The 13,979-nt window shown below is 39.7% G+C and overlaps 1 protein-coding gene across 1 annotated transcript in view; it reads left to right on the plus strand.

Annotated features, from left to right (window-relative positions):
• LOC114455560 (inactive phospholipase C-like protein 1) overlaps positions 1-13,493 on the plus strand; it is a 101,259-nt gene extending 87,766 nt beyond the window's left edge. The window contains exons 4-12 of the mRNA XM_028436892.1: positions 2,561-2,839; positions 4,125-4,516; positions 5,495-6,605; positions 6,760-6,936; positions 7,649-8,008; positions 9,078-9,281; positions 9,542-9,617; positions 11,133-11,242; positions 12,821-13,493. Coding sequence (XP_028292693.1) covers positions 2,561-2,839; positions 4,125-4,516; positions 5,495-6,605; positions 6,760-6,936; positions 7,649-8,008; positions 9,078-9,281; positions 9,542-9,617; positions 11,133-11,242; positions 12,821-13,027 — 2,916 coding nt within the window. The 3' untranslated portion in view covers positions 13,028-13,493. The remainder of the gene's footprint in view (positions 1-2,560; positions 2,840-4,124; positions 4,517-5,494; positions 6,606-6,759; positions 6,937-7,648; positions 8,009-9,077; positions 9,282-9,541; positions 9,618-11,132; positions 11,243-12,820) is intronic.
• Positions 13,494-13,979: the final 486 nt, after the last annotated feature.

Raw genomic sequence — 13,979 nt, forward strand, 5'->3', positions numbered from 1 at the left:
TGACGATGACAAGAGAGCAACTTGGCAGCTTAACACCCCGGTGAGTGTTTGAAACAGCTGACTGACACCGCTGCTCCTGCTGCTGCACACACACCCTGGAGCAGTGTTTGTCTGACTCAAAATCACAATAGCCGCTTAATTAGCCATGTGCTTTACTGTAATGTGCAGTTTTTAAAATGAGGTAAGATATCCTTTATTCATGTTTTTTTGGTTGAAAACAATAACAAGAGTGTGTGGATAGCAAAAGAAAATCACTATGGTGATCACCCTCTCAGTGTCTACAGACACGCCCACTCATGCATATGCATGAAGGCCCCAAAACAGCCTGTTTTTAGAAGCGCCATGAAAGTGACTTTTCAGAGGGTTAAAACTCCAGAAAACAGGTGAGTTTGGGAAAATAAACCTCAAATACTATGTTGTTGGGGTTCTTAGAACAAACTGAGATAGCATCATACTGGATCTTTAAATATATATTTCTTCCAGTTTCATATCTTTTTTTAAAAAATTTCCTATTATTATTATTATTATTATTATTATTATTATTATTGTTGTTTTTATTAATGGTAGCTCTGTTACAGATATAGAGGTTACACTTTTGTTTTTTTAAATCCTGAGAATAATCAAGTCTGACTGATTTCAAACTGCACTTTAGCCTCAATAACGTCTTTTAAGTTTAACTAAATAAAGGTAAGAATGCGCCTGTGTTTGTCTTGGCTGCTGCCCGCTCCCCTGCCAATCCTTATAGAGATGGTGCTGTTGATCAGATGGTCTGTGGTAGTGTCGAGGCTGCTCCTGGCTTCTCAAAAGATACTTTTAAAGAAAACCAGACTAAACCTCTACTATTACATTTCACCTTTTAATAGAGCTTCCAATTAAAATTAACTACAGGAACACTTTAAGGTTGTAAATGGTGTTACTTTGAAAGTATCACTGTCTACTCTGGCAGAGCATCCTTCAGTTGACCAAAGTCTGGTGGTTCTTCCTGGACATCAAACTACTGGATCTTTCAAAAAGCAGCTAAAGACTTCTCTTGTTATTGCTGCCTTTTTGTAGTTGGGCATCACTATAATTTTTTGTTTGTACTGCGTTCAACACTGAAGCCATTTGTGTCAAATATCTTTGAAAAGTGCTATAAAAATGCACTTTTGCATTTAAATACTCATTAAATTTGTTTTTCATTTTAAATTTATTGTAGTGTTATACTCATTTAGAGTTAAACTTATCACTTTGTTTTCACACAGACAGCTAAAAACTAATGAGTTGAGTGAGACACTTCTGTCAGTAACCAATCACAGGATGTTTAGTTAGTGTGAGTACCGTAGTTGGTCTTTAGATGAAGAAAAGTTGGTCTTTTCATAATACCATTAGTAAACAAGGTTGTCTACAATAGTTCAGTGAAAAATAGTGCTTCAGGACAAGTTAAAGGGTCTGTGTTTTTAATGAGATATATAAATGTCATGATTGGAGACCTTTTTAAGTTATTCTCTATTTCTATTCTCTACTTTGTTTGTGTGTTACATAACATAAACAAATCGTAAAAAATATTATTGTTACATGCTTAAAATAAAAATTTTAAAAAATCAGATCACTTTTAAAGTGTGCTGTTTAATATTTAATTTTTTTCTGATGCTGTTCAACACTTATTTTAAGATTCTGTACTAAACTTCAGGTCCAGGCATTATTTTATGAGTTAATCATTATCAGCAGGAAACCTGATGTCGACATGTATCATATATTGTGCTAATATTAGTGCTAATAACATCACCACGTAATATAGGCAGAGGTGTAAAAAGTACTGATGTACCCTACTCAAGTAGATGTACTCAAGTACCAGTACAAGTAAGTCATACATAATATACTCAAGTACAAGTAAAAAGTAGCTCAATTAAATAGTACTCAAAGTAAAAGTTACTAGTTACTTTCAGCCCTCCATGTTTATACTTGGTAATAAATCTTGCCACTGTTTCCTTGCATACAGTAAACATCTCATGTATAAACTTAAAAAGGAAGAGACCAAATCTTGCACAATTGGAACCTATTTTATTTTCTACAAAGGCATCTGTAGAAAATAAAAGGTTAGTCAAAATTTGTATTTATTTTTTATTTTTTAATAAAATAACACCAATCAATTAAATTCAAAATAAAAACAATTCTCAGGCTTTAAATATAGCTAAATTATCTCTAAAATTTAGAAAATAACCTGCATTCAATGCTGTTTTGGTGTCATGCATTACGTTGAATCTGATTGGTCGGCATTTGATTGTTGTCTGGTCATTTAATTTTTGTAGTTTCACAATGTCCGTTGATCATTTTAAAACAAAAAAATATAATTTACTCAGTAACGTTTGGGTGTAGAAATGTAACGAATTACTTTACTTCTTTTAAAATGCACTTAAGTACAAGTCAAAGTACTGATTTAGAAATATAAAAAGTTCAAGTACCCTAAAAAGCAACTCAATTACAGTAACGTGAGTACCCTTTCTTGTAATCCATTACTTTCACCTCTGAATATAGGGCTGATGTTTTGAATATTATAACACAGCCTTCTCCCTGCTCTCAGTCCTTAGACCTGGTGGCGCTGTCGGCAGATGTGGCTAACATCTGGGTGACGGGGCTGCGCTACCTGCTCGCTCACCCGTCGTTGCTCGGTGGAGGAGGAGGAGGAGGACTGAGTGAAGGAGGAGGGCTGACCATGGAGGGCAGTGTGGGCAGCAGGATGAGGAGCGAGTGGCTGACGGAGGAGTTCTCTAAGGTGGACGAGGACGGATACGGCATTGTGACAGAGAACGTGGCCGTCAGCACCATCTGTAAACTGTGTCCAGGCATCAAGGAGGGCAAAGTAAGGAGCAAACATTTCAGTATGAGGTTTCTGTTCAGCAGTGTCTTAAACCTGTTTCTAAACTGCTCCTTTGAATGAAATAAATATCACTGAATTAACTAAATAAGTAACTTCAATGACTGAACCTAGACAAAAACTTTGCTCAAAGTATCTTTTATCAACAAATCCCTAAATTAGCAACATATGCTTATCCTAACATTGTCTGAAAATGTTTGCACATTGCATTGTGGGATGTGGTGTCCTGTAGAATAGAGTTGTTTGTACTTCATTTTTTCTCATGTTTGCCCCCAAAAAAAACTCTGCCAAAGTGACTTGCCAACATATGTCTTGTGTTTTCAAAAACTGAAAGTTGTGGCAAAACAATGCTGGATGTTTATTTTAGGGATTAAACAGAACGATCTGAATCTGGCCAACATTGAATGTCTCACGGAGTGAGGTGATATCAACAAACTAAAACAAATATGGAGTCAGGGTGATCACTGTCCTCTTTGTATGGAGAACAAACACAAAGAATCAGAAAGAATTAAGTAAAAACACAATTCATCTTTCATTGGACTCCACATCCCACAATGCAATGCACAAAACTTTTCAGACAATGTCAACGGGAGAGTGTTTGCAGTGGAGATGAAAACAAACTTTCGAGCAGAATTTTCAACCTTTTACATCTTTTTTTGAGCAAATTGTATTCAATGTATTCATCTCTGAGACCTACACTGTTTTCATCTGACGAAAAAAAATTTTCTCCACCGACTTAAACTTAAACCATCTTGTGTCCAGACTATAAGTCGCACCTGTATATCAGTCGCCTGACACAACATGTATGATTTTCTTGTATAAATTGACAGTTAAGTTGTTCTTGGCTATTATCTATATTCTCCAATGTTAGGCTGCTTTGATTTGTCTTGGTTTGCATTCAAACTGAGCATTTCAAAGCTTTAAACTAACCCAGAACCCAGTCAGTATGAGTGTATTTTATTATTGTTTTACAGAAGGAAAAATCTATAAAACAGTGCCAACATTGAGTCACTTACCTTCATGTTCTGTTTGTGTTTCTGTTCGGCCGAACTGGTTCAGCCACTGCTGCCTTCCACTCGTTAAATGTGTTAAAATGTTTTCTATGAACATCATCAAAAGTAGAGACTTATAATATGGAAACTATAGAACCTTTTAATTGTGCAGAATCAGAACTCTGCAGCATTGGGCCCAGACATAAACCCACCTGCCACTGAAAATGTGTCTGCAGATCATGTGCTCGGCTTCAAGGTCTTTTTTGTTACTTGTCCAGGTTCGTCTGCGTTTTAAGGAAGTTCAGCGCAGTAAGGAGAAGCTGACGTCCCATGTGACACTGGAGGAGTTTAGGGAGGCCTACTGCGTGCTCTGCACCCGGCCGGATGTCTACTTTTTGCTGGTGCAGCTCTCCAAAGACCATGAGTGCCTTGACGCCCAGGACCTGCGTCTCTTCCTGGAGACGGAGCAGGGCCTGCCTCTGGCCACTGCCGACGGCTGCCTGGAGCTTCTACGGCGCTTTGAGCCGTCGGCCGCAGGCCGAGAGCGAGGAATGCTGGGCCTGGACGGCTTCACCAGATACCTGCAGTCCAACGAGTGCTCGCTGATGGATCCTGAACATCAGGGAGTGTGTCAGGACATGAACCAGCCGCTGTCGCACTACTACATCAGGTTAGAGTTCCCACTTACTACATCGGGTCAGAGAGGTCCATGGTACTTCACCAGTTCACAGAGATCCAAAGTACTACCAGGTCAGAGAGGTCTATAGTACTACACCAGGTATGAGAGATCCATAGGACTACACTAGGTCAAAGAGATCCATAGTACTATCAGATCACAAAGATCCATAGGACTACACCAGGTCTTGAGAGATCCATAGTACTGCACCAGATCAGAGTGATCCATACTACTATCACGTCACAGAGATCCATTGGACTACACCATGTGCGTCAGGGAGTTACACCTTATTACTCAAGTCAGTCACACAACTCAACACTACTACATCATGTCGGATAGCTCCACACTACTTTGCCAGGTCGACCAAGGTTGTCCAGCTTACTACATCATTCAGTCCGAGAGCCTCTACACAACTACAACAGGTTTCTGTTCAAAAGTTTTTGTTGTCTACACCATAAACAAATGAGTTGCAGACAATTGGCTATGTGCCTTGAACTTTAGAAAAGTCTCATTCATTGCAATGTGGGGTTTTGAGTCCCGTTGAGGAAGGCGAAGACTGCGCTAAAGCGGAAAAGTTTCTTTAACAAGTGTTCTTACTTAATTCTCACTGTGATTTCTTGTGTTTCTTCATCATAGAAGATGACAGTGATTTGCTTGATCTTGTATTTGGTCATTTTTGTTCAACATGGTTACCGTAATATGTGATCACTTCAATTTCTGCGATATTGCAGTGTTTTCGTGAAAGCCACAATATCAACATCGACCATTGTTTTGTCAACAACTTTCAATCCGTGAAAACATCAGAAATGTCACTTTGATCAAGTTTTTTGGTTCACACTTGCATCAGGAGAGGATGAGAACAACTTTTGGATGCCATACAGATACTGCTTTAAAAAAGCTTTAAAGTTCAGTGGTTTTCTGATTTTACTAAAATTCCTTTTGAATGATTAGTGTTTCTCTTTCCTCTCTTAGTACTTCGTATCGCTCCTACCTGCTGGATGATCAGGTCCATGGCCGGGCCGACCTGGGCGGATTGGTCCGGGCACTGCAGGCCGGTTGTCGGTGTTTGGAACTGGGAGTCACCGATGGTCCGGAGGGCGAGCCCCTGTTGGGAGTGGACTACTGTCCGGATGTTTCCCGACACAACCACCACCACCACCATCACAACACATCTCATGGTCCAGTCAGCTTTAAATCTGCTCTGGAGACGATCAACAAGTTGGCCTTTCTGACCTCACAGTGCCCTCTGCTAGTCTACCTTTGTCAGCGCTGCTCCCCCGCCCAGCAACGCACCATGGCCAAGATCCTGAAGGAGGTGTTGGGCTCTCGGCTATACACGTTCGGCCTCGGGGGCCGAACACCGACGCTGCCCTCCCCTGAGCAGCTGAAGGGTCGAATCCTCATCGTTGGGAAGAAGCTTCCTCCAGACCAAGATGGCTCCGAAGGAGAGGTATCAGAGGAGGATGAGGAGATTGGGGGTGGGGGCCCCCTGGCTGGGAGGAGGATGACCATTCCTGGGGAGGAGGAGCTGGGCGTTGTTCTGGTAGTGCCCCCACCCCCCCAACCGAGGAGGCTTTGTCTGCACAAAGAGCTTTCCGACCTGGTGGCCATCGCTCGCACTGCCAGCCGCAGCTTCTATGCTCAAAGAGCAAGCTGCCGGCCTGGTCCGCCCCCATCCCCTCCCACCACCCCGACTTCCCCAGGGACCCCCAACCCCCCTGAGCTGCCTTACTGGACACTATGTTCGCTGGGTGAGGGTGAGGCTGGCCGGCTGAGCAACGAGAATCCCGAGGACTTGGTGGCGTTCACCAAACGCACGCTGACCCGTGTGCGACCCAGCTCGGTGCGACTGGACTCCAGCAACCCAAACCCTCAGGGGTACTGGAAGGGAGGGGTCCAGCTGGTGGCCCTGAACCATCAGACTCCTGGGGCCATGCTGGACCTTCACCGGGGTCGCTTCATGCAGAATGGCGGGTGTGGTTACGTCCTGCGACCCACCGTGATGAGAGATGAGGTGTCGTATTTCAGTGCTCACACTCAAGGCTGTGTACCAGGAGTCCCGCCACAAATGCTACGCATCAAGGTCCTAAAGTCCACACAGTTCATATACCAACACTCAAAGTCTGTCACCCAAATATTGAAATATTAGTGTTATTTGTTTCCCCACTCCATCTCAGTGACTTTAGTCACGCATAATGCAGTACAAATACAAGTCAATGTTTGTGCGCCCCCTGCAGGTCATCAGTGCTCACAACCTGCCCAAACCTCAGGGTTCAGGAGCAAAAGGAGAGGTCATCGATCCCTATGTAGTCCTGGAGCTTCACGGCGTTCCAGCAGACTGCGCAGAGCAGCGAACACGAACCGCTGCACAGAACCAGGATGACCCTCTGTTTGACGAGACCTTTGAGTTTCAGGTGAGACTGGAAGATCTCCTTCCAGCTTTCAATAGGTTTCTTACAGGATTTTGTGAATTTGATGGAGATTGTGGCAGGTTCACTCAGGGTCTACAAATAAAAAGGAAGCGGGAAGATGTTTTTCCTCTGTGAATCTTTGCGTTCCATGTATTGCAGACTGTAAATGTGTTCTGCTGAGACCGCAAAGGAACTAAATACCACTGACAAGTTGAATATGTTTTGGTTACCTCAGTCTGCCGTATGCTGGCAAAGCAGGGTCAAAGGGGTGCATTTAAAAAAAATGAGACATTAGCCGTCATTACATTTAGAAGTTACCATAACAATCATGCACATTTACCTTTCGTGTGTTTCTGTAAGATTGGCTGAACTAAACTCTAACGACTAATGCAAGATCTAAAGTCCAATCTAAAATCTAAAGTCAAATTTAAAACTAATCTAAAATCTAACGACCAATCTTGAGATCTGACGGCCGATCTAAAATCTCAAGTCTAATCTAAGGACTAAGGCAAAATCTAAGATCTAACAGCAGATCTAAGATCTAATGACTGATCTAAGATCTTAAGTCCAATCTAAGATCTAACGCTAATCTTAAAATTTAACAGCAATCTAAGATTTAAAGTCTGATCTAAGATCTATTCACTGATCTATGATCTAAGGACTAATCTGAGATCTAACATCTAATCTAAAATCTAATGGCTTTTGTTGTGTTCAGGTCAACATGCCTGAGCTGGCTCTGCTCCGCTTCGTGGTTTTGGACGACGACTACATCGGAGACGACTTCATCGGTCAGTACAGCGTGGCCTTTGAGTGCCTTCAGCCTGGTTACCGTAACGTGCCCCTGCTGGGCCTGGCGGGAGATTCCTTACCCCACGCCGGCCTGCTGGTGCACGTGACCGTCACAAACCGCAGAGGAGGTGGAAAGGCTCAGCGTCGCGGCCTGTCAGTGCGGAGGGTACGGAGAGGGAGGGACTACGTCTCTCTGAGGAACACCAGCATCAAAGCTGTGGACGAGGCCTTTAAACAGGCCAGTGGTCCAATCAGAGAGGCTGCAGACCTGCGGGAGGACGCCCAGGTGAGACAGGAAGTGCAGTCTCTTCATTCATGTGAATAAACCACTTTAATGCAAAGAATACAATTTCAGTACTCTACAAAAAAGTGATTGTCTGATTTGAGGGTCACATGATTAACATTCAGGTCAGCATTTACAGTAATGACAAATCTGTGCGTTAATACAAGAAAGAACATAGGGTTTTGTGTGTTTTTACTTTACTTGTATGTTTTTAACTTTTGTTTGTGTTTTTTTTGTAATGTGTTATTGAAGTAAGGGTGTAAGAAAAAATCGATTCGTCGACATATCGCAGTATTTCACCGCACAATTATCACATCGATCCAAAAAATGTCCAAATCGTTTTTTTTAATCATGTTTTTAATGGAAAAAAATATTTGATTGTGCCAACATATGCGTTGTACATAAACGTCCGGTCACTGGGTGTCAGTGAACCACATCAGACCTTGTTAAACTACCTCACCCCTCAATGCATTTTAGATTGGAAGTTGATTGGACTTTATTTTCATAAAAAATACTGGACACTTTTATAGATGTTTGTGGTAACTTTATTTTAAGAAAATAAGAACTTAGAGTCTGGTGTAGAAGCAAAAGTTAAACTTTTTTGAAAACGTAATGACAGTTTGATGAACATACCACTTGTTTTTTATATTAGTTACCGTTTACTTGTTCTCGCAAGTTTTTAATTTGTACTTGTAAAGGTGAAATTTGTAATTATTGATATCGCAATCTATCTCGATATATATTGTATTGTTTAGTATCGGGATATATTATATCGTGACAGCAAATCGTGAATTGGATTGTCAGATTCATGGCAATGCACACCCTATACTAGAGTCATTTTTGTTCCCGTTTTGTATATTTTTCTCTCATTTTGCATGTTTTTGTTGTTGTTTCATGTGCTTTTTTTTTGTTTTTTTAAGTAAATGTGTGCATTCACTTTGGGGCTGCCAGTTGCACATATCTGCAGTACTGTATCTAAAAGACTATTCAGCACAAAATGACTGTTTTTATCCAGTGTTCTTATCCCACACCTAAAAAGATGATATTCCATGTGTTGTGTTTGAACTTTCAGAGCACCATAGCCAGCTTCAAGGAGCAGTGTGGGCTCCCCCCTGTGGCCACACTGAAGCAGTGCATCCAGAGCCTGGCCCCCCGCCTGCAGAGTCCTGAGGGGACCATGGGGGCCTCATTGGTGCTGAAGGACGGGTACCCCTGTCTGCAGCCCCAGGCCGGCCTATCAGAGACCACCAGGAAGCTGCTGTCAGCCTATGACACGGTCAGTAAACACACAGAAGCTCGTCTGTGTATTCATGTTATATTGTTAGAATAATAAACCGAACTAACAAAATAAATATATTAGACATTTTTTATTGACTAGAAAATGGGGGTAGATATTGTTTCTTTTCCCAGCTCTTGGTTTTAGAATCGAAAAATGATTGGTTTTTGTATTAGTTTAAAAAGAATTGTATTGTTGCAACACTAGTGTAGATTTATTTTACATAAATCAAGCAAACAGTATATTATTCCTCTTTTCAGATGATGGCAGCACAGAAACAGTTGATTGAGAATGCAGACGGTGTGCAGGAGAAGATCGCTCAGGTGCAGCGAGAAGGTAGAATTAGCACAAATGTATTACTTTCTAACCAATGTTTCAATTGTGTGTTGTGGCATTTACTGTGAGTTTGCAGATAAAACTGCTATTGTTGTTGTTTTTTGTTAGAAATTCAACTAAAATGAGTTTTTTTTAACAGAGTGACCACATATGTTTTTGGTGGAATTCAGTACTATCTGAGTATCTAAACTGTTCCGTAGTTTCATTTATTGGTTTTAAATTAGAAGATTTTTTGAAACCCTGTAATAGAATAAATGTTAATAAAAAGGTGCAAAAACATTTCTATCTTTGAGAATATTGGTTATTTTATTTTTGGATATTTATATTCATAATTTGATATATAATTATATATTCAAAAAAACTTTATTTATCCCCGTGGGGTAATCAGAAAGGCAGGAAGCTGCATATAAAGAAAATTAAAGAAACAATAACTAGAAAAGCACTCGGACTGCACAGATCTCAGCGAACACGCTCCGGTCACGGTAACATGGTAAACTCGGAAAAAGGATATGAAAATGAATGGGATATATATATATTTCTTTATTTTTTCTTTTGATAGCAAGAACATCACCAAAATGTAATCACCTGTTCTTGTCCAATTTATCAATTTTCCTGAAAATTTCATCCAAATCTGTTCATAACTTTTCAAGTTGTTTTGCTAACATTATGATTGACAGACAAACGGAGAGTAAAACATAACCTTACTGCTCTTCACTTGCGCAAAGTGTTGCTTTGCTTTTGGCGTGGGTAATAACTAGGCGAGACCTGTATTCGCAAGGCAAGTACGTATTTGTTAATCGAAAATTGGCAAAAATAACAACCTGTATCTGGATTTGTTGACAAGTTTGTTGGTTTTACTAATGCAATTGAAAGTAATAATGCAGGAAAAACAGAACACTGACCCTGACCTTAAATATGTCCTTGAGCAAAGGTCAAGGGCACATATTGAAAAGAAATATTGTTCTATGATACCAGTCTGAGTACTGTATCTCAATGTGTAGCCAAGTTATAGGGAAAAAAGTGTTGTTTGTTTTATATGACCTTGACTGAAGGCCAAGGTCACACATTGAAAGGAAATGTTGTTCAATGGTACCAGCGGCCAAGTTATAGGGAAAAAAGTATATATATATATATATATATATATATATATATAATAGTTTTTTATGTGACGTCACAAACTTTGACCCCTACTGATCTTTTTACTGACAGGTCGTACAGCTTTTGTCCAATTAAATAAAACACTCCACTTGAGATGAGCTTTTCATAAATCGAACTTGTACAATAAATATTCGTAGAGATATGGAAAATTTTGTTTTTTTACGCTTGACATGACCTTGACCTTGACATACGTGTCATTTGTGCCGCAATAATAGCCAAAGAGGAGTTCCACGACAAAGGAGCTGTGGGAGAAAAATAATATGAACTCCTACGAGAACAGTATATTAATTAATTTTCAATTGCCAAATACAATAATATATGAAAACAATAATAATAATGCCGATGTTGTTTTTGTAGGGATGGACTTCCACGAGGAGCTCTCACGGCTTGGAGAAAAGGAAGGATTAAAAGGACGAAAGCTGAACAAAGCTGTGGAGAGTTTCACCTGGAACATCACCGTGCTGAAGGTACTAGGGATACACGATGTAGGATTGGTGACTAATACGCCAATATTTTACATCTCATTTGGCCTATAACGATACCGATGTTTAGAGATCGTTTAGTTTCTGTAGTGGAATTAACACCCAGAATTATTCTGCACTTTTTATCTTGTTGGCCATCATTGCTTGTACAAAGTAAGAACAATACTTTAAAGTCTGTGTAAAGCAAATTCAGCCATTTTCTTCTAAACACATTTTGTGTTCCTGAAAACCTGTAAAAAGCCATTCAACCATTTATAATTTAATTGTGGAGCTTGGTTTCATAAACTGCTTTTCAAATTTCTGTGTTCAGGATTTAATGGGCGGGTCAGAAATCATTGCTGCGTTACGTAACAGAGCCATCATTAGCATTAACCTGACCCTGACCTCCAGTGGGTGCAATTCGGCTCCTAGCCAAAAACAAACCACATATTGTATTTGGACTTGGGGGAATAAAACGCATCTGCTGATGCCACATTCTCCATGAAATTAGCACTTTTTTGCACCACGATTGTGTATTCGGAGTCCTTGTTTTTCCACGATTTTGAGACCTAATTTTATATACTTGTGATTTTTTTCATCTTTCAAATTTGGCTCAGCGGTGAATGACTCATGTTTCATAACACAAATTTATTTCTGCTTTACACAGACTTTATGTTAAACATCATATTTATTCATTACAATTTTCAATAAAAACAATAAAGATACTTGCAGCCTATAAACAGTAACTACCTACTTCCCGACATACATTTTGTAATTGAGGGTAAAAACTGCATTTTTAAAAGATTCAAGCATCACTAGAAAGTACCACCAAGTAATAGCTCTTTTCCTTCCTGCTCCGCCAGAGCCGCTATGTGCTGGGCTAACCAAAACATAAGGGCAGTCAAGTGATTGCTGTAATAGTTAGCAAATTCCTAAAAAAGTGCTATCTTTCATTAAATTGTGAATCTTCTGTAAATTACATTGCAATTTTTGAGCAAAATTAGTAGCAAAATAAAAACTGTTGGATAGCGATACAGCGTAGAGATGAGTCTGATAACTCATTGACTGGTATTTGCATACTTTCTGATCTTTAAGATTGATCCCTTACTTATGTAGACGTCATTGCGAGGAATATGAAATAGCCCCTGCAAAGACAAACTGTCAAACTGACATTTTGCTAAATCCAAAAATAAATACTGTAAAAAAAAAAAAAAGAAACAGGCATGAATGAGTTGATGGTTCTATGTTAAAATGTTTTGAGCGTATTCCCTTTTTTGTTTTTCATAAATATGTTTATTTTTATGTTACTATTACTGATACATTTTTTTTCTGTCACTATTTGTTCTCTTTTTTTGTGAATCTACATTCTGGGTTTTTTTGCATACTACAGTAGATTTACTTTATCATTTGTTATGTGAAAAGGGTGTTGCTAAAATATTTCGGGGATACTTTTTCAAAGTCAAAATTTTGGTAAAATTGTCAGTTATAGCACAAAAAAATAGGTAATCTCTTATGGATGCGTCAGTACGTTAAAGATGTCTGCGCGGTTTGATGTTTTTGATGGGTTTTATTTTTTGCTCTCAGGGTCAAACTGATCTGCTGCGTGGAGCCAAGATGGATTCCCTGGACGCCCTGAGGCAGTTAGCGTTGGCCTGCGAGGCCTGTGGACTCACACCTTCATCCTCCTCCTCTTCCTCTTCCTCCACCCTCACTAACGCAGAGCTGCACTACTCCTCCTCCGCGTCTCACGCTGTGCGCCGCGGCAGCACGCACGGAAACGGGCGGATATGAGAATATGGTTATTTACAGTCTGTTACAGTTTATGAAGGAGTCACAGGAACAATCCGTCTGATGTAGACGCAGGTTATTCCATCCCTAAAAAAATGTCGAGCAGTTCTCGTATCGGAAAAAAGTCCCGTTCAGAGTCTGAACGTCGTCAACGATCCAAACGAACTTCAGTTCATGTCGAGTTTGGTTGACTTTTCTCAAATGGTCATTTATTCAAAGTCTGTTAAAAGACACCGTCAAAAGTTTCCATGTAGGAAAACGTTACCGTTCCGAGTCTGAATGACCTGAAAAGTCCAACTTTTTAGCATTTTGGATATTTGACTATTTTACAGGGAAAAGAAGTCCTGAAAGTTTGCGAGAACTAAAGTTTTGTAATTTTTGTGCTTCTTGTTGTTGGTGTGAAACTAATCTTAACACGTTAACCAAGACGAGGAGAATTTAAACTACTGAATAACAACAGGTACAGAATATTCTAGTAAAGAGCGCCCTCTAATGACACAGACACTAAACTACAGGAAGACTGAGTTTTAGCTGCTTATTTAAGCTCCATTCATGATGATTCAAAGTAGTTTGTTTTAATGTGTTTTATGTGAAATAAACTTTTTAAAGACCCACCAGAATATTTTAATGACCTGGATTCAGGGATAAATTAAAAGTCAACGTTTATTGTCAGGGTTTAGAAACGAGCTTTAACCCAAACCAAAGAACATGATGAATTCTAAAGTTTTCACAATGATGAATATGTTATTGTTATAAACAAAGTGTCTATCAGTAATAAATCCACCTAAAGGACTGACTTCAGTCAAAAAAGAATTTTAGGAATGTAAGGTTTTGAATATGATTTTTATTTTTATTAGTATTACTCTCTTCAGCCATGGAACTTCTGATAAATCCTTCTATTTATTAAATAAATGAGCCAGAACTATTTATTAAGCCCTCCCGCTTTCAATGACGC

This window comes from Gouania willdenowi, chromosome 21, assembly GCF_900634775.1.
Source record: "Gouania willdenowi chromosome 21, fGouWil2.1, whole genome shotgun sequence".
Lineage (NCBI taxonomy): Eukaryota > Metazoa > Chordata > Actinopteri > Blenniiformes > Gobiesocidae > Gouania > Gouania willdenowi.